General features: G+C 40.8%; 3 protein-coding genes across 3 annotated transcripts; all 3 read right to left on the minus strand.

Moving 5' to 3' along the window:
* Nucleotides 1-250: 250 nt before the first annotated feature.
* Nucleotides 251-9,130, minus strand: LOC142901972 (atlastin-3-like). Its single transcript, XM_076046720.1, has 14 exons — nucleotides 8,971-9,130; nucleotides 7,028-7,249; nucleotides 6,391-6,525; nucleotides 6,006-6,110; nucleotides 5,774-5,824; nucleotides 5,600-5,656; nucleotides 5,402-5,494; nucleotides 5,172-5,310; nucleotides 4,956-5,083; nucleotides 4,814-4,870; nucleotides 4,660-4,731; nucleotides 4,262-4,453; nucleotides 3,877-4,116; nucleotides 251-2,246 (listed from the first exon to the last, which is right to left on the minus strand). The coding sequence occupies exons 2-14, from the start codon at nucleotides 7,229-7,231 to the stop codon at nucleotides 2,184-2,186; spliced, it is 1,536 nt and encodes a 511-aa protein (XP_075902835.1). The 5' UTR covers nucleotides 7,232-7,249; nucleotides 8,971-9,130; the 3' UTR covers nucleotides 251-2,183.
* A 917-nt stretch (nucleotides 9,131-10,047) lies between these two features.
* Nucleotides 10,048-14,264, minus strand: LOC142901940 (uncharacterized). Its single transcript, XM_076046678.1, has 5 exons — nucleotides 13,720-14,264; nucleotides 11,948-12,585; nucleotides 11,716-11,837; nucleotides 11,261-11,316; nucleotides 10,048-10,853 (listed from the first exon to the last, which is right to left on the minus strand). The coding sequence occupies exons 2-5, from the start codon at nucleotides 12,551-12,553 to the stop codon at nucleotides 10,510-10,512; spliced, it is 1,128 nt and encodes a 375-aa protein (XP_075902793.1). The 5' UTR covers nucleotides 12,554-12,585; nucleotides 13,720-14,264; the 3' UTR covers nucleotides 10,048-10,509.
* A 366-nt stretch (nucleotides 14,265-14,630) lies between these two features.
* Nucleotides 14,631-18,830, minus strand: yif1a (Yip1 interacting factor homolog A (S. cerevisiae)). Its single transcript, XM_076046566.1, has 9 exons — nucleotides 18,711-18,830; nucleotides 18,233-18,284; nucleotides 17,381-17,625; nucleotides 16,881-16,985; nucleotides 16,074-16,152; nucleotides 15,939-15,996; nucleotides 15,692-15,847; nucleotides 15,492-15,585; nucleotides 14,631-15,330 (listed from the first exon to the last, which is right to left on the minus strand). Exons 2-9 carry the CDS (start codon nucleotides 18,261-18,263, stop codon nucleotides 15,172-15,174), a joined length of 927 nt encoding a protein of 308 aa, XP_075902681.1. The 5' UTR covers nucleotides 18,264-18,284; nucleotides 18,711-18,830; the 3' UTR covers nucleotides 14,631-15,171.
* Between the last annotated feature and the right edge of the window lie 720 nt (nucleotides 18,831-19,550).

Genomic DNA, 19,550 nt, shown 5'->3' on the forward strand with positions numbered 1-19,550 from the left:
TTCCTTTTAACTGTGTACAACCTGTTTACAGTATAACTTACACATTGGCATCTAGTGAAGTAAAACCTCCGCTGCCTGTACTGTATGTGCGTTTATTTTGTCAGAAATATTCCGGTCTTATCTAAATCAGGTGTCACCCTTTGTATGATACGCAACAACACACTTACATCAAGAATTAAGGGGGGGGTTAAGGGTTATAAACATTAGATGGAATAAAACACTCAAAGGATAAATTCAGACAGGGATGTCATCATCTTCAAGCAATGTTTATTTCTTATCCAAAACAGCATTTTACAAAGCCAGGGAACTACAGCCCTGCAGTAGGCCATTACAAGAGCCGTGACTACTATTTTAAATGCATTTATTGGCTTTTGGAGTAAACTGTGTGCAAAAGGCACCAAAAAGGATGGAAAGTGCAGTAGTGTTTTTAAGAATCATTTTAAAGTTTCCTCCTCTTGTGGAATGGGACTGATCTGGAATGTGCAAAAAAAGGGCAACCACAATAATGTATTTGTTGTTTTATTCTGGTCCAAAATCACTGGCCCTGTCCTGTGCTCTTTGTGACAGAAACTGCAGAGTCATGGAATCTTAGTAAGACTGGAAAAGAACGGCTAAAGTGAAACAATGCAAACACAACAGAATACAAGTTTTCATTTTCACACATATTTAAAAAGTCCTATTTCCTCCAATCTGAGGTTTTCAAAAGAATCCGATTTCATCATCATATTTTGAGGTGTAGGGCATGGTTGCAAGCAATCAGCACACTTTAATCCAAAACCTGATTCATTCTGACTTGGCCTACCAAGTCTAATACAGGGAAACTACTATTGTACAACACAGGGACACAGCAACAGTTTCCCCCCTTTTGGGTCTTTCTGACATTGTTCATTCCTCAGTTGGCTTTTCACTGAGGAATTCTACAAATGATTCTGCTACAAGCAGAGCAGCAGAGCTTACTAAACAAGGTTACTCCAGTATAAATTTCTCAGATTTCCTATATAAAATATGGCTTTCATATATACACACAGTATGGAGAAGTCAATCGTCTTAATTCAAGCAGTGCAGTTTCAAGACTGAAAATCATTAATGTTGCATCGGTAATCTCCTAGTGCTGCTGCTATGTTTCAAAGGAAGTGTCAACTTTGTTGTCTCAAAGCAAGGCAAAACATACATTTTAGGTAAATGCTGACATGCATATATTCAGGTGCCAAGCACCAAATTTTGTGAAGAATATTTCAGAAAGTGCAGCAGTCTTCTAAACATTCACACAAGTATGAAAAGCACATTTGTTTCAAATCAAATTTGGCTTAATTCTTGTTTTCTTTCTAAAACTGCTTTTTTCTGATGGAATAAATATGATATTTAGTGTGATTCAGGGCAAAAGGCCTGGGCATAAATAATCCAAATATTTACAGGTAATCCTTTGGCTAAGTAAAGCTACTTTTATTTCGATACTTGTTAAACCCCTGGACTATTTGGTATGTTCTTGTCTTTGGATTAAAAGAATATATAATACAGCAAGGAAAGCTATTGAGCGTAACACGCTCCTCCATCAAGAAATAAACGATAGGAAGAATCAGAAAATCAACCAAATTCAGGTACGGAATACACTTTAAAGTATGCATTCTTTTACCTTTTCAAAAACCTGCTAGTTTTGTCAAATCAGCAAACAGAATGGAATGTTCGTAAGGCCACAAAGTATTAAAAAAATACAGCCACAAAGAAGTACGTATAAATGGGCTTTAAAGCTTGCACTTCTTTGAAAGGTTGCTATTTAAAGTTATGCTGCAGAGACTTGGTCTGAAAATGAAACACCCACCCCCCCTTGCAACTGGTCTGAGACATAGACAGCCAAGCGAGAGAGACGTGTTTTATAAGGTAATAGGTAAACATAGTCGACTTAATGTAACAAATGTAAACTCGTAAAATGATGACAGCATCTAACGTGAGACAACAAGGCAGGGCTGAGATGGTTGCACATCCTGCCCTGCTAGATGCAGCCACCACAAGAGAAGAGGGCTGTGTTTTGAATGCTGGTGTTGTCGTCGTCATATCTATTAATATACCTTGTGCTATGAGATTTAGCTGTGCGGAAGGCTTGATAAGGCTTTTGTTGCAAAAATACATGCTTGTGTGGTGTGCCAGTTGCGCCGCGTGGAGACGGGCGAGGGTTCCGAGGTCCTCTAGCTGGACTTCTTCTCATCAGTGGTGTTCACGCCCCTCGACTTGTTCAGCGCCACCGTGGCCTGGAGGACGGAGAGAAAACGTCGGGTAAAAGTTAGTTTGAGAGTAGCAGCTGTCACAGAGTTTCTTGCGACACATGATGACTTCCGTTTTTAAATGGTATGGTTAGCCGATGCTGCTCAGCCGCATCCGGCATGCTCATATCCCGCCAGTTAAGGAAGAGCAGGGTTAAAAAAAAAGAACGGAAACCACTTCTGCTTTTGCAGGGGCATAGTAAGTGAACTCAGCAGTGAACTTCAGATGCCCCATGTTGGCATTTGTGGGCACAAACTTTATAGGTGAAAATTAATCCGGGTTAAAAGGCCCAGATTATAATTGCACAACAACGAATGCAGCTGCTGTCGCACAAAACTGCATGAAAACTGCATGTGCAGCAGAAAAACGAGGTTATGGTACGGGACATATTTTGCTTATTGCGTTCTGGTAAAGTTATCTTTACACAGATGTTTTGACTTTCATAACCATCTGGTAAAAACTAGGACAAAACATGGAGCAATTAACATTAACATTGTTCCTCAAAGTAGCCTTTAAAGTGAAAGAATATGACCCTGAAATCATTTTAACAGAATACTAAAAAAACAAAGTTCAGCAATAATTACAGAATAATTTCCTTGATACTATAAAGTAGCTTCCTTTATTCTGGTAAAACTTTGCAGTTGTGCATTTGGTCATTAGTGCTGACCAGCTACTTTATGGGTGAGCCTTAAGATTTGCCCATTAAGAGGTGAGAAACAGACTGAAGCTTTTTCTTCTGTCTTCAAAATGAATCTTCACACCCTTCACCAAAGTGACAATGACACCAGTTTCACTTCTGGTTGTTTCTCAGAAGTCACAAACTTCTCTCTGAGGCTCAAATGCGCGTCTTCCTCTGGCGACACGTACCATTCCTCTACCGTAGTTTTTGCCATAAACACATTTTATAAAGTGAAATTACGGCAAGACTCCTTTGACTGAACAATGTTTATCACCAAGTTAACTTTATATGGCAGTAAAACACAGAGCTGAACATCTGTCTGCCGATTCCTGTGTCCGTCTTCCCCCTGGTGGCTGAAATCTGTAACTAGGTCTTTGGAGCTGTGAAAGAAACACTTCAGTGGGCACAGCCACTGCCCACAGCACAGGCACGTAATTACAGTCTTTGCTACTGTCTGAAAGGTCATTAGTGACAAAAGAGCCCAAAGAAAACGCCTCAATCACAGCAGCCTTTCTTTTTGTAAAGTGTTAGATTTGCTTCTCCCTTGACAGAAAATGATAGCAATTATCCTGCGAGTTTAAATGGGAGAGAAAACTTTCCTTCTCAGATGACACTGTCCCTTTTCCCTTTAAGGATTTCTTTCCCCTCACACACACTTTCCGGTCTTTCCACCCTGGACTTCAGTGAAGCAACTCTCCTGTAAATATCTGACATCAGCGCCTGTTTTGTTTACAGTTTTCACCCAAAACATTAAAATTGTACTTCGTCCCACTCACACCTTCCACATGTTTTGGAAAAGAAGGCAGCTGTGCGGTGATCTCAGGGAGTTGGCGGTGGGGTATTTCCACTAAGATGGCAGAAGTGCCAGTTCCCTAAAAGCTAGCAGTAACCAGTCACATTAACAGACCTCAGTTTGCCACCGGCCAAAGAGAACGCACCTGTTCCAAGACGACGCCTGCGGCCTGGTCGATGGCTCCGCCGACGCTGCGGTACCGGCCAGAGTAGCGGATGAAGGCCCACACCAGCACGGCCATCATGGCCACGCCCATGGCACAGTCACATATCAAGGCGAAGGTGGCCAGGCCGATGAAGAACAACACACTGGACAGCACGTAGAGGAGACACACCAGGACAAACAGCACCGCAGGGGTCCGGAAGGCACTGAAGAGATTTTTGGACTTTGAAAGGAAACAGAAAAGAGATTATTGTAATCAACAGCATAAGTTTGAGAAAGGTTGTTAACTAACTAAGCAAACAATTCTGCACAAGATCAAGACATAAATGTATTTTTAAAGACCAGGTTTATGCTGTTTGTCCTCTAACCTCATTGTGTTTGCAGAATGACTCCCACATCTCCTCCAGCTCCTTCTCCAGCTGTGCTTGGTATCTGTCACAAAACTCTTGGCCACCCATCTTCTTGGTGGAGGAGAAGCTGTAAAGAGCCTCCCTGAAGTTAAACTGGTGTCTTTCCTGAAGCGACTCCGGAGCCACATAGGGCAGGTCGCCACCACACACCTGAGAGAGGAAAAGCTTTTAGTAGGCATGTTTGTAGCTCTACAGATGCAACACCCACTCTACCTACAGTACAGACCCTCAACCCAGGCAAGGAAAAACCTAAAAAAAAAAACCTAAGATGAAAAAAGAAGACACCTCAGAGGAGGGATCCTTTATCGTGCAATGGATGTTACATAGCATACAAAAATTTACTTTCATGAACTCACTTTCTCCATGTTCTTGTAATACTGATCTTTGGCTGCTGCCACGGCTGCCAGGTTGTTGGCCTCGGCTGTTGCCTGGTGAACGGAAAAGCTACATCCATTAACAAGTCAAGGCAAAATAAAGGCACATTCAAATTTGGGCTCCATCAGCACACACCATGAGCATGGTCTTCGGCTGTGGCAGGTCCTCCCCCTGGTAAATCTTGATGTAAGCCTGGGAAGAGAAAAGACAATATAAGGTTACATAAAAAAAAGACTGCTTTTAGCTTTAGAGGTGAAGCAGAAAGAAAAGATGATACCTTGAAAAACTCCAGCAGGCCCCGACATGTGACTTTGTTTCCATTTATTTCTTTCTCAGCCAGATGATCGGGGTGCAGCAGTTTTGGGATCAGACTTTGCAGCTGCTCTCTGAACTCTGGGGCCACATCTGACAGGATAAATATATAAAAGCAGCACTCAGTATCTGTGGTATTTTGCCAAATGCCGAGCTAAAGGTACAGGGGACACGATCCTACCTTGAAGCTGTCCATTAAACGTTGGGCTGGTGGCAACCTTTAATCCAGGGTGGGGCAACAGGAAGCAGGATATTTTTGTGAAGCATGAATGGATATGCTCTCTGACCGTTTGCAGCTCCTCATGCTGAGTCTCTTTAACCTTTAAAAATGACAAAAGTACAAGAAGGAGGGATTCAGGACCAGATAAGTGTATTTATAACAGTTTGCCAGATAAAGACAGGGTAACGTACCTGTAACCTTTTATCCAGGAAGTCGTTGCCTCCCCTAAAGCCATAATCATATTCATAGGGAAAGCTCCAGTCCCGAATAAGGAACATTAAAGACTGCGAGAGAAAAAGCACAGTGTGAAAAATGAAGTAATCTACCGGCGCAGCAACAGCGGACACATGCCTGATATCACGGACAAGCAGTAACATTTTTCCCCTCACCTGAAAGGGCTTCAGGAAGATCTCATCCATGGCGAGACGGCCGTACTCCGTGAACAGCTGTGAACGGTAGACAGTAAATTGGTACATGATTTAAAACTAAATTAGTCGTCATCAAAATGACGTGCTAATGACTTCATTGTCTTCCTTACTACTGTCAAACTACTGTAGACAGACCTGCAGCTGCTGCAGGTCATCCTCTTGAACGTTCTGGGATAGATTGTAGATCTAAAAAACAGCAAAAACAAATATTTAATAGAATACATTCTATTAAATGAAAATATAATACAATCTGTAATGCAAATGTACTTTTGTATTAAATGAAAATCATAAAATGTTCTTAAAATAATATTTTCTGAGAAAGTTAACAGGAAAAATAACACTTGGTAGTGGGGGAGGGGCGAGTCACCTGGATTGAGCTGGTCATGGTGCTGAGAGCAAAGATGGTGGCACAGTCTTTGACAGTGGACTGATTGTCAAAGGCTCCCTGAGTATCCATCAGTACTACTGCCACCTACAGGACAGAAATAAAATTACATGAAATGAGGATAGAGAATCCAGTATGTTCCAAATATATTTTAATTAGAAATATGAATAAAAAAAAACCCAGAAGTACTAGAATACTGATTAAAAAAAGAGCAATCTGCACAAAGGGAGGATGAGCGAATGACATTCAAATATATTTGCAAGCAAGCTCAAAATAATTTAGAATTGTGATAGTTGCCACCGAAAATATATTAATACAATGAAACATTTCAAACATTTCAAACATCTAATAGATTCAATTCAGGTACCTCAGATCCATCTGCCTTGGTAACAGGGAAAACTTCGCTCCACAGTTGGATGCCTGTCGTTTCTGGTTCTGAACCTCCTCTCCAAGAAAACCCAGACAGCGGCTCGTCATCCTTTCCCAGCCAGTCATCTTTCTCCTGCAGAAGTGAAATTCAAGGAGAAATTTAAATGAGGCTCTGCGGGAAGGAACTATTTTTCATGCAGTTTTGAACTCCAAAGAAAAAAGAAATGGACATTTAATCTACATTTAATGTGAGTTAACAATTTCACGACAGCTAATTTGCTAAAGTCAACATCGTCAAGGAGGCAGGAGACAACAGCAGAGCTGGAGTATGTACAGAAAACACAGTGACACTCCTGTGACGAGTGAACAGGGTTGAGTAAATTCTTGGGTTGTTCCGGTCGTCAACTTGTCTGTTCACATGTTCAGGCAGGGAGGGGCACTAAAGCAGAATGACTGCAGTGAGGTTTTCCATTCTACATACATAGTTATGCTCTTTCAGACTGACACACCTTCAACAGACAGGGATGTACCAGTCAGGATCACCTGCTGTGAAGATGCAAAATACTTGGAACAGGAAACATAAGCCAAGTACAACCTAATTGGCACTCATAGTTTTGGATTACAACATTATGTACCTTTCTGTACATATACCGGAGCATGAAATCCAGCAGGAAGCTCTTGCCCTTCCTGAAGGCTCCAGCCACTGACAGCACCACAACATTCTTGTCTCGGACTTCAGGAGCCAACAGAACCCGAGCCAACGCCTCCGTGTCCAGGGTGAAGGAGTGCTCCTCCTTGCACACTCTGACAATCTGAACTGGGCCTGGTTCACTCCCCATCTTCACCAAAGCTGGGACCTGTGAAGATCACACAAACACAATATTACATGATGCAGTTATGTCCAGTCAATTGTTAGTTAGTAGGGTCGCAAAGATATTTAACTAGAGACACAATGCATGGTGAAATATTCAAAAATCTATAACTTAACTTGGAGAACATAGTTTTTCTTAAATCCACTTATTTTTTTACTTGCAATGTTGTACTTAATTTAGAATTTTCCCTAAACATTTACAATATAATGGCCTTGCAGTAGGCAGTGCAATAGAACTTGCTAAAGAGAACAACACACTGAAATGCTGCCACTGCACTGGAATGCAATTTAAAACAGTCTAATAACATTGAAAACCTCAGGCTACACTCAAGAGCTGAATGCAGTTAAATCAATAAGCAGTTTAGAGTCTATGAATTGGTCCATTCACACTTTTATCTTAAGCAGATAAAAGTCTGAAGGGACTTGAAAGTATGAATTTCTGAAGATTTGAAATATTGCCTCAATCTAACAAGATGCGAGGAACAAAAGTGGGAATCCTGAATTTAAATTGCATGGAAGGGAAAAGCAATATCACACTACCACAAGAGATAAAGAGTTTTAATACACAGAGTCTCGTAAAAGTGGCAGAACAAAGAAGAACAAGATAAAAAAAAAATAGAACTGCTCACTCAACATTCACACACTGCTGACAGTTTATTAGGTGTGAAGAACGGCCCATATTTGAAGTCACAATGAGTAACACCAACAGTCTTATTTCTGTCTGATTTATGCTGAGGTAATGTTTTCCAGTGTTCAGAAAACTGAACATTTAAAGGGGGCGAGTAAATTAAAAAGCAGTATAAACCAAAATGTAAGCCTTGCCATAAAGGCCACACTATAGAGCTTTGATATTCGTCTCTTCAGCTTCCAACATAAATTGTGTAGATGATGATGATCGCAGATAAAGCTGTGGCGTGGCAGTGATAATAAAATCCCCACACGTCGTGAAGCCTCCATCAGGAACAATATTTATTTGTGAGCAGAACTGGCTCCTCGTGTGCGTCATGCCGCCTCGCCTCTGGCTGGCACATTTGAGAAGAACGCTCTCCTACACGCATTTTATATTGGCTGCATCAATAGATTTCATTGTCGTAGCTTTCTGGAGACAACGCCCCCCTCTCCCGCCCTAAACCCTGCTCTCTCGTGAAATTCGTGGAAGTTCTGTCAGAACAGCCAGACGGAGATAATGACACCCAACGCTCGTTGCTTTCACAACCGACCTCACCTTTCCTCAAAGGGTGAGGCGCTCCGAGTAGAGACAGTTGGCATTTCTTAGAAGACTTTTTTTTTTTCTTTTTTTGGAAAAAAAAAATATATATATATATCATAGTCTGGCTAAAAGAGTATATAAACTTTTTAAAATGATCACTTTATAAGGAAAACAACGAGGCATTAACTTAATGACCAACATGCTCCGTAAATCTCACACGCAAAGTCCTAGAGGACCTTGTCAGAATCATAACCTCCAGTAGAACCAGTAGATTCTGCTCACGTCAGGCCAAATTGCAACGAACCAAACTACTGGAGTGCACGTCTCCAAAAGAAAGAAAAAGCCGATTATGTGGAACTGGGAGCGCGTTTGAGCGAGTTGACTGCTCAACGGACATTAATGCTAACGATGTAGCATCGTTTTCACGTAAACAAACAAAACGGTCCTGCAAAGAACATAGCTCCCACTTTAACTCACATTTCACTATTTAACATTACCTTGGATGTCTTCGACTGGCTTCAACACGAAATGGGGAGAGTCCCGAAACTAGGTTTACACAAGTTTTTTGCCCCCCTCTTCGCTGGCATGAAAACAACTCTGAGAACTTTTTTCCACCACGAAAATTTACCCACTTCCGCATTCAACCAAGCGTTGGACGGTTAATGTAGTTTTATAAGAGTCCTCTTCTCTACTTGAGATACTTGTGAACTACATTATCCAGCGTCCTTTTCGACTCTCAGATGTGTTTGTTTATATAAAGTCACGAATACGGAACTGCCTGGCAAGTTTGATAAAAAAAATAAATAAATAAGAGTTGGTAAACTCTGGTTACAAAAAAGTATCGGTAGAGATTTATTTTTACGCTGACGTATTGTTTCAATAAGAACTTTTTTTTTTAAATATATATATATATATATATATATATATATATATTTTTTAGGGATAATAAACATTAAGAACATTAAGAACACGGGCTTGAATTGTGGTAGTTAGTGCGCCATCTAATGGCGATATTAACTTCGCAATGATCACGAAACTAGACAAAACATTACAAATCATAACACAAAGACGACATGGCAGATTTATTTGTTGGGATATAAAATCTAGCAGTCTAAAAATACAACAGACATTGCAGATAGACATCAGAAATTCGATATACTCTGAAGTAGAGCAAACAAATGGCAGTGAATTTGTGACATTTCAAGTCAGAAATATCCCTGTTTCCAACTTTTCTCAGTTAACATGATTACATTTGATAAACTTAAATCTCCTGTCAAAGTTCTCAAGTCCAGAGACAGCTTAGAAATTCAAGATATCATGTACATCAAACAAATTCAAAGAAAAATAAAGATAATGATAATCAACATACAAGACTTGAAATTGGAAGAGCATATATTAATAGTGCTTTTTAAAATCTGGTCTACAACCAAACGTTATTATAAATTTAATATTATTAAAGTTTTTAATATTAATATATTAAAAACTACTGCAGTGTGCAGTATTGTACCGGACCTTTTAGGGAAAAAGCATTTGCACAACAGACAATTATTATTGTGGTTGGTCAGCCGTGGATATTGTAACAGAATTGTAATGGAGACGACAGTAGCTTTCGGCAGTCAGCTTTAGGAAGCTTTTACTTGAACCAGAAACTGCATTTTCACCCTCAACATCAATGTGTATTGAAGCCTACTGAAGGGCACAATACTTTTAATACTTGATTGTTTCTAAACACAATTCAGTCAGCGTTATGCTCTCAAGCCTTTGTCCAGGTTGTAAATTCATGGTGGAAAAAGATTTAAGCATTTTATGAGTTCCATTAGCCAAACAAGCATAAAATGCTGTTCCTAATTTTGTTAAAGTCTAACTACAAACAATGCACAAACCAAAGGTCAGAGTCAACATTTCACTTCACTCACCCCTTACCATTTATGATTTCAGACAAATATACATTTGATATTGTTAGTTTGTTCGATCACTGATATTTGCTCACTCTGAGGTCATGGTGGTACTTCAGTTCTGAGTATCAACATTTAACACTAATATCCACCACCAGCCAGGTCCAGCAGGGAACCAGCAGCCTCTTGAACTTCAGCATCGAGCTGCAAAATCTCCACAGTCTCCAGGTCCAGTTCTGTGTCCCCAGGCAGAACCAAGTACTGATGAGACTCATAGTAGTGTAACTCTATGTACCCGCTGTCAGACAACGGGTCCTTTTCCATCTCCTCGGTGACCTCCTGTTGGTATTCAACCGACTCCATGGTGACGAGCTCTTCGTGATCCGGGGTCAAAGGGCACGGTGGGTTTTCACACAATGTTGGGTTATCCATCGTCAAGGTTTGGGGTGAAGGTGAGGAAAGGAAGAAGGTGTGGCACAGGGGATCTGCATGAGAAAAAAAAAGCAGGTTGTGTCACATTTTGCTAAGCAAAGAATGCATTGAAAATATTGATCGCCTATTTTCGAACGGGCTGACTGAGCAGCAACTTCCTCAGCGGATGTGTGGGTCAGTGTAGCGTCTAGGCAAAGAAACAAAATGAGGGGATGTCAAAGGGACCAAGCCTAGGTATTTGCTGGCCTGTCTCTTTAAAAGAAGGCTGTTGCCATGACATACGAACACAAACACAGGAACAATGTGAAATGTTGAGAAAGCTGCCGAGCAGAAGAAAAGCTGCACCTCATAAAAGTGTCAAACTGCAGAGTTAAGACAATCATAAAAAATATTCAAGTTTAAAATAAATTTTGAAAGAACAAAATGTTGCTGGACTAAAGAAGTCTGCAGAGTCACCAACCTGTGATTTCAAAGGAGTCGCACATCGCAGGCAACCCAAATTCAGCTTCTTCCAACCTGCACACAGGATAGCAAGACAGACTCATTAAGTTTTAGATCATTCTGCAGAGCACCGGCTGCTATTGGAAAATTATTACTATTCTTGTGGACAATCAATTTGAATTCTATTTAAACAATAGCACATTTCCCCCTCAATTTTATAAAAATTGATGTCCTCCTTCAGACCACAGATAAAACAAATATTCAGCACACTTTTGTTTTTTAAATAAAGTGCCAATTCTCTACATTATATGTGAAGTCCAACTAAAAGAAATTGATATTGTCAATGTATATCAAGTCCTGACTGAAACACTTTTTTAAACAAGGATTGCATGATGCCATTGTTTATGTCAAAAGGTATATAAAAATGAATCAAAATCATTTGCTCATTGTTTGTGCAGTGTGTCTTTTACTTACAAAGCGGGATTATTTATCAGATTAATGTTGGTGCTGTGATAACTGTGGGTCTTCCTCAGCACCTCCAGGAGCGCCGGCCGATATTCTGGACACACGCACCACAGGGATCCCTTTCCCACTGACTGAAACAAGACAATAACATGCAAACATTTAAGTTTCAAGCTATAGATTTTTTTTAGTTAGCAGAACAGTACCCTGTTTTTGATTGTGGCTGATTGCACACATCACCCACCTGATTCTTGTCCCTCTGAATGCGTCGGAAGCTCTTGCTCAGCGACAGGTTGTGCCTGACAGAATTCCTCCATCCTCCAGTTGCTGACCTGTAGTAAGGGAAGTTGTTCTCGATCCATTCGTAGATGTCCTTGACCGGAAGCCTTTTGTTGGGCGAGTCTTCGATGGCCATGAATATCAGACTGCTAAAAGAGTACGGGGGCTTGGATGAGATGGTGCGTTCAGGTCGGGTGGGCTCCAGAGAGAGTTCCAGCTGGGGCAGTGGGTTGATCTTGACTATGGGTTGCAGTGGCAGTAGGTCGCTCCTCTGGTGCAGCCAGCTGAGGCAGGTCAGGTCATCCTGGTCGGGCAAGTTGAGAGCCTGTATGTTCTGTCCATCAAAGCACTGCGACGTGGCGCAGTGTGAGAGCGGGGAAGAGGAGTGGACGGACTCTGCCGTGGCCGGGGACAGTGACACAGGGGACGGTGGGAGAGAGGTGGGCGACAGCGGGAGCAAAAGATGACCATTGGAGCCGCTTTGCTGGGGCGAAGAGGAGAACGGGAGTGACCCCCCGTAGGTGCTGGGACACAGCGAGGAGGGTGGCAGTGTGTGAGGGCTACTCTCCATCTCCAAGATGGGAAACCTAAAGGATCATGCAGCTGCAGGGAGATATCAAAGTATGGGAATGATGAGGTAGGTAAATAAGAGAGGTGGTAAGTCGCTGTATGTAAGTATTTATCAGGTATGTGGACTTGGGAATTTCTTTTTCCAACAACTTTTTACTTTTACTCCCTACACATGTCCAAAAACGTTTGTACTTTCTACCCCTTTTCATTGGAAAAACATGCTTGTTACTTTTGTGTTAAAAAGAGTTTAAAAGATACAAGTTCTGTTAAAAGTAATTCACTTATTCTTACAGTTGTTGTTGGTTTAAGTGGAGCCATTTAAACTATGCTGTTGTGTTAAATATAGATGTGGGTCATATTTTAGAGGGAGTTTATTCCAGTGTGTGCCTCTGCTTATCAATAAATGCATTGTACATTAATTGAAAAAACTTTTTACTTAAGTACATTTCAGAACATGTACTTTCTTACTTTTACCTTAGTAAAGGAGTTGAATTAGTACTTTTGCCCGATTTTTCCCCCACAAGAATCCATACTTTTACTCAAGTAGAATGTGAGTACTTTTGCCACATCTGTTAATTTGTAAGAAATAGTATTTAAAACATCAAAGCGTCCTTAATTGAAATGAAGGTGGTACAAACACACCAGACACAATAACAGAAAATATATTTAAACCGATTCGATGGAATTAAAATCTCTTTAAGTCTTTCCATAAGTAGTAACCTACTTATGGAAAAAGTCAAAACAGCTTAATTTAGTTAAAGATTAGTCCTTCATTCCGGCCGGTGGAGCATCAATCCAAAGTCCACCCGGTGCAGCCTACAGCCGTGTCCTGTTTTCATCCGCACAAAGCGTGACCAGCAGAGCTGCGGCGGCTCTCACCCATTTGCAGCTGGCAGCGCAACACTACAACATGTGCCCTCTTCCATTGGCCAGCGACACGACCGCGGTTCGTCTCTTTCATTGTAACCAATCAAAACTTACTATCAAAACAGACCGTCCGTTTGTGATGCCGCATGGCTTAAGCAACACCACACCAGTAAATGGCGGAGCGATATAAAGTTTCATTTTTGTCCAGAAAGCCGCCTTTCCCCCCTCGCTCGCAGGTAAACCTTAGTCAAGAGGCAAATACCACCCTAAAACATCAGGCTCAGGTTGGTAGATACTCACCGAAGCTTCGAACCGCGGACGGCGTGGACACTGCAAGGTCCGTCCAATGTTTTTTTTTTCTCTCCAAACGCGTCTTTTCAGAAGTTAAAGGTGCCAATGTTGGCGATCGGACTCGAACACCTCTCGCTCCGAGGCTCTGTTGCCGTCCGCCGCTGCCATGGAAACCAAAAGGACGCTTTGCAGTGTGCACACGCTCGGGCGCGCACCAGCAGTCGCCGCGCTCTCTCCCAAGACCGACGGCAAAAAAATAAATAAATAAAACAACAAACAATTAGATACCAGTGGCCTAATGATAAAGCTACATGTGCACTGGAATCGGGGTGATTAAACAGGAGTTTTGCTCTTCACTTGTCCTGACATAAGACTTAACTGGTAATATGTTTTTGGTATATTCGCCTACAAGAATTACCACATTTATCTTGGCTGACATCCAAGCAGTTTCACTGCTAGCTTTTCATAAAACGTATATGTTATGAATGTTATGAATAGAAATCATACATTTTGGATTGATATGCTTGCTGTGTTTTACCGCACAAGACCGTCTAGTGAACAACTAAAATAAAGGACTCGTGGGAAAAAAAATGCATTTGCCTATGACTTTTTTCTTAGAATTCTAAGAAGATGAAATTCTAAACTTTTATTTAGAATTCTTTCCAAGACATTTTGCACCTTAAAGTGAATATATTAATGCTCTTTCGTAATTACCAGCCATGCATTTTGAAACATTTGATTTTGAAATATTTCAACCTCAGTGACCAATGACAATAACTTTCAAAAATGTCATTCCCTGCAAATAGAACCAAAGGGTTCAAATATTTATGCAACAACCTCTTGTTCAAGTAAAATCTTGCCGATCATACTTAATGCTGGAAAAAAGAAACATAACTGTAAATAATAAGTAAAGCAAAGAATTGTGGACACTGTTAAAATTTAATGCACAAAAGCAGAATATATTTTTTCTACAAAAAAAATCCAAATGTCATGCTTTGTCAAACGCAGATAAATAACAGAGGAATTAAATGAGAAACTATTCAACGACATTACCATACGGCACTCGTATCATATTTGTAATGTCTCTGTGTTCTTGATGTTTAAGAACATTTTATAGGAAAAAAAAATGATCACAATGAAAAACTTCCTGTTGGAAAATGTCTTTCTTAAAGTTGGGCATCCAAAAATAAGAATTCCTCATCATTCCTTAAATTATACATATTCTCATGGTTGATGCACAAGAAGAATCTTCCATTCAGGCATTTTTCTGCAAATCTGTGGTTAAATTGTGGTTACAAGCATGTCCATGAGACAATCTCAACACACACACTGCAATCTGACACTGTCTGCAGGATTGTTTTGAGTGAAAACAGCTTACAAAAGGCAGGTGTACAAAATCACAAACCACATTTTTAGGGGGGTACAATACACTTGGAACCTGTGTTATGAAATGCCTGTTGGTCACCTGATCAGATGAGCAGTTAGCCAGTAAATAATGATTGGCTGAAAGAGTGCAGTGGCCAAAGTGATATAAAGGCGGAGTTGCGGTTTGGCACTTGATCCGGTTCCCATCGAGTCCGAGGACAGAGATGTAAGTATCTTCATCTTCAGGGATCGAACCTGCAGAGAAAGCAATGTGCAGTTATTTTTTTTTCTCCTTGAAAAGGGACAAAAGCCCAGTTAAAAGGCAGGCAATGAGTACGATTTTTTTTTTTTTTTTTACAACTGCAGAGCAGACAAGTTGATTAAGAAAGAAGTAGATGAGAATAAAAGCCACTTACAATAAAGAACATAAGAGCACAAGAGGCCCAGGCTAGGCCCACATAATAACCATCACTGCCAAACAGTAAGCCACACATCAATGTGAAGATCATCCTGGTGAAGAGGCAGATAACAAACAGATGTATTACCATTTTTTCTCATGTCTGATCACAACTGCAGATACATGTGTAACACACACTGACAATAAAGTGACACTTACCCAACGTATTTGTATCCACTGTAGGCAACGAGGTCAAGGGTTGTGAGGTCGCTGTGCACAGTCAGCAGATACAAACTCAACAACATCACCAAGACCTCGATGATGACCCACACAAGCGCAGTGCTGGCACACAGTCCCAGAACCTCAGGACTGAACCTTTAGAGACACATACACCACACACGCCTTTAATTTCAAACAAACACGTCGGCAGCGAGTCATAAAAACACCTGAAGAAGAACAAACTCACCTCTTCTGGATGCCCAGGGCCATACCAGCAAGTAGAATGTAGGTAATGAAAGCCATTGCTAAAAAAAAAAACAGGAAAACAAAGTTTGTACAAAGGACTCTGCTCTTGGTCATCTGGTGCTCACAGAAAACTTACTGGGTATGTAAAGGTCAGGTGCGTTCACATCCTGCCTCGGGGGCAGCGGAGTGTCCCGATGGTAACGGACTTCCCAGTCCTAGCGAGAAGATCAGACAGACGTGGCATCAAGTCAACCATCTTGCACAGTTCAAATGCGTTTCATTTTGAGGTTTGCGGTGCTGTTACTACACTGGACACATTCATTACAAAGCGCAGAGCAACTGCCACAAAAAAAAAGTATCTTTATGATGACCAAAATGCTAACGCTAATCTGAATGTGGTAAAAGGGTAATTGTTCAAGTGAACGACAGACTTTATGATCTTTTGACTAGTGTACAGGACCATATCAAAGTTTGACTTCACAGACAGTACCTGCCATGGAGGCAATAAGAATTAAGTTGTTCTATATTTAAAAACAACCCCAGCTTAAGGTACAGCAACTATCACCGAACTGCAATGGTGTAAATCCTACAGGACACAGTGCTGAGGCCTAGATAGTAAAAACTCATTGGCCCTGGTCTTGTAAGCAGAGTGTGGACTGTAGTGTCTGTGTAATCAGGGCACAGAATGTCTGGAGTGGTGACATCATTTAAAATCTAATTCATGTCTGTGTGTGAAGGGTTACTTAGCTGAAACAGGCAGTGGCAATCACTAAATTATATTGTTTTATAAATAAAGTTATCATTCAGATAAAAATGAGCAATTATCTGCGTGATGAGCGGTTGGAAACATACACTACACTACACTATTACATGTTCTCAGTTGTCCTGTCTGTTCATGTGGGACAATGTCTGATTGCATAAATGTTAGTGATTGTTACAGTACCTGGTGTGTGTAGGGGAACATGAGGATCATGAGTTTCTTCAAGACGTATTTTGTGTCAACGGCAAAGAAATATTTCAGCTTGTTCACGGACATGTATCTGCTGATCTGGGAGGCGAAAAGAAGTGCAAAACATGAACTCAAGAGATTGGGAATGACTGTCAGTTATGCAAGTCAATTTGTGTACACACAATTTCAACGTTGTCAATCAAGCGGAGCAATGTTTCTTCTAAACGTCCAGACGCTTCCCTTTAATTCATGCAATTTTCGCAAAATAAACAAGGAATTATGTTGACCAATTTTAACCGTAAAAACACTATGCATGTGAACGCCTGCATTTAAAAAGAATTAAATACAATCCCACAAAGGTATTGTGAAATACACATCTCAAGATAAATTTCTGGATTAACACCTGACACAAACCTGCTAAGCAACGGTTAGATTAGCAGTGCATTATTTGCAAAAACCCATGGGGACGGAACAAATGTCCGGTATTTCCTCACCTCTTTGTTCACCATATCCTTTCCTTGGTTGGCTATTGAGGAGCCATACATCATCGCCGCATTCGCCATTGGGTCAGCAAACAGGTTGCTCATCCCGGGGCCTCCTTGCAAGTCGTTCGAGGGTGCCCCCATGTTGTACCCCGGGGTGTAGTATCCTTGACTGTTCATTGCTGGTGGTGCAGAGCTGGTGTCTTCGAAGAGGACAGAATCCGTCGCGGGGGGAGCTGCACGAGCTCTTGGTTTGGCTGGGGGGAAAAAAAACAAGGAATTTGGCATGAATATACATGCATGCATGCATGCATACATACATGCTAAAAGTAAACACTGATGGCTTGGGTGATATGCTGAGTAATACTTCAAGAATTTAACTGGTACACTAACTCTACTTTGTGTGGAAAATGCTGTCGCCTAACAACTCTAAACTTTAGGTCAATCTCTAAAGTGTGAATTAATGAGGATCAGTCCACATAAACTCCTTCATGCATACACTTTTGTTGGTCATTCTTGCAGGATTTTTTTTTTGTATGTCACTATATGTAAGAACAATCATATGCACAATACTCTGCAGTTCATCTACTTGTTCCTGTTTTGTGAAGGCCAACACCAAGGTAGTTGCTGTAGTGCACAAGATGTGCAGGAAGTCTCCAACACTATCTATCTCGTGCATATTAAATAATATTCCTGTATTAATTCATTTAGGTGCATAAAAGAAATGAGTTTTTTGGAACACTATACCAGTCGTAATACTATGGGCAATGTACTGTCATGTGTATGCTCAACCCACACACCAAAGTTCTAAATAAGAAGGAATTATTTTAATAGGATAAACCATAATTGAAAATGTTCACTTACTTGCACGATAGCCGGGATGTGACAAGTCCATCGTGACGTCCACTCACGCTAGCTTGAAATAAAACCAGCAACACGTAAATTTTCAGTGAAAGCCTTGTTGACGCAACACGGAACAAGCTGGTCAGCAAGCTAAGGAGCTCTGCCGTTTAAACACCGCTAACTTGTCCCACAACTAGCGCCAGGAAAATGAAACATACGTGGAAAGAAGAGGGCAGTGTTGCTAAGAGAGGCTAGCTGTGCTGCTAACCTAACTGCGTCTAAAATGATGCGGTTGATGAGTTGGTACTGCTGCCACTCACTAGCTCACTAGCACTAGCTTCACCAATAACTTCTGATCATAACCTCAAACTCTTCAGGGTCACACTTGTGGCAACTGTGTTTTAAGATTGGCATTTCAAATGCAATGATAGCCACTCAGATGGCATTGCTCTTTAAAAAAATGTTTTAAAGCAAAACAAAACAATAAGTGTGCACTTACCTTCAAGGCTAACGTTGTTTGCTAGCTACGTGGCTAGAAGACTGCCGTGTGATCCCGCCCATCAGCAGCGGTTGGCTGACTGCTGTGTGCCTGCGTGGCACAAAACCTTGCACAGCCGCGAAGCACGGAACACAGTTCTGCTCTCACTTACGACACCTTTGCGACATTTCATTATCGTGTGTGTATGTGTGTGTGTGTGTCTCAAATTTAGCCAACTAAATATCGTATCCAAGTTCAAAAACAAAAACAAAACAACATTTTTACTTGTTGATGAAGCACTTTTAAGGACAGATAAATCTATATAAACCAAGCTGGATCGGGGTAGTAGTTTGACTAATATTTGAGTCAAAAAGCAATGAATGAATGAATGAATGAATATTTGATCTAAAAATCTTGACAAAATCTCCCTCGTGGAATCTGTAATATTCTTGATGATGTTAAATTGCAACCGCTCCATGGAACTGAATGCAAACACGTGCAGCCAGATGATGCTCTCATTTGCTTTGTGAAATATGTGCGGGATTGGTGGGTGTGTATATCCTATGTGGATAGATGCGGAGATTTTTGGTGGGTGAGTCAAAAGGAATGGAATGGAATGGAATCCAAAGTTCCGCTCTCCTTAGAAACCCCCTAGAAGTCAAAGTTTTGGAGGGAAAACTCAATCCAAAACAGAAAGCAAACTGAACAGAATTATTTTTATTACGATATAATAATAATAATAATAATAATATAATAATAATAATAATAATAATAATAATAATAATAATGTAAGAAAACACTAAAAACATAAAGCAAGAGAAAATGAATCATTCGTCCATCCATTTCCAATACCCGTTTGGT

This window comes from Nelusetta ayraudi, unplaced genomic scaffold (genome assembly GCF_046127955.1).
Source record: "Nelusetta ayraudi isolate G7.1 ecotype Tasmania unplaced genomic scaffold, CSIRO-AGI_Nayr_v1 ptg000090l, whole genome shotgun sequence".
Taxonomy (NCBI): Eukaryota; Metazoa; Chordata; class Actinopteri; order Tetraodontiformes; family Monacanthidae; genus Nelusetta; species Nelusetta ayraudi.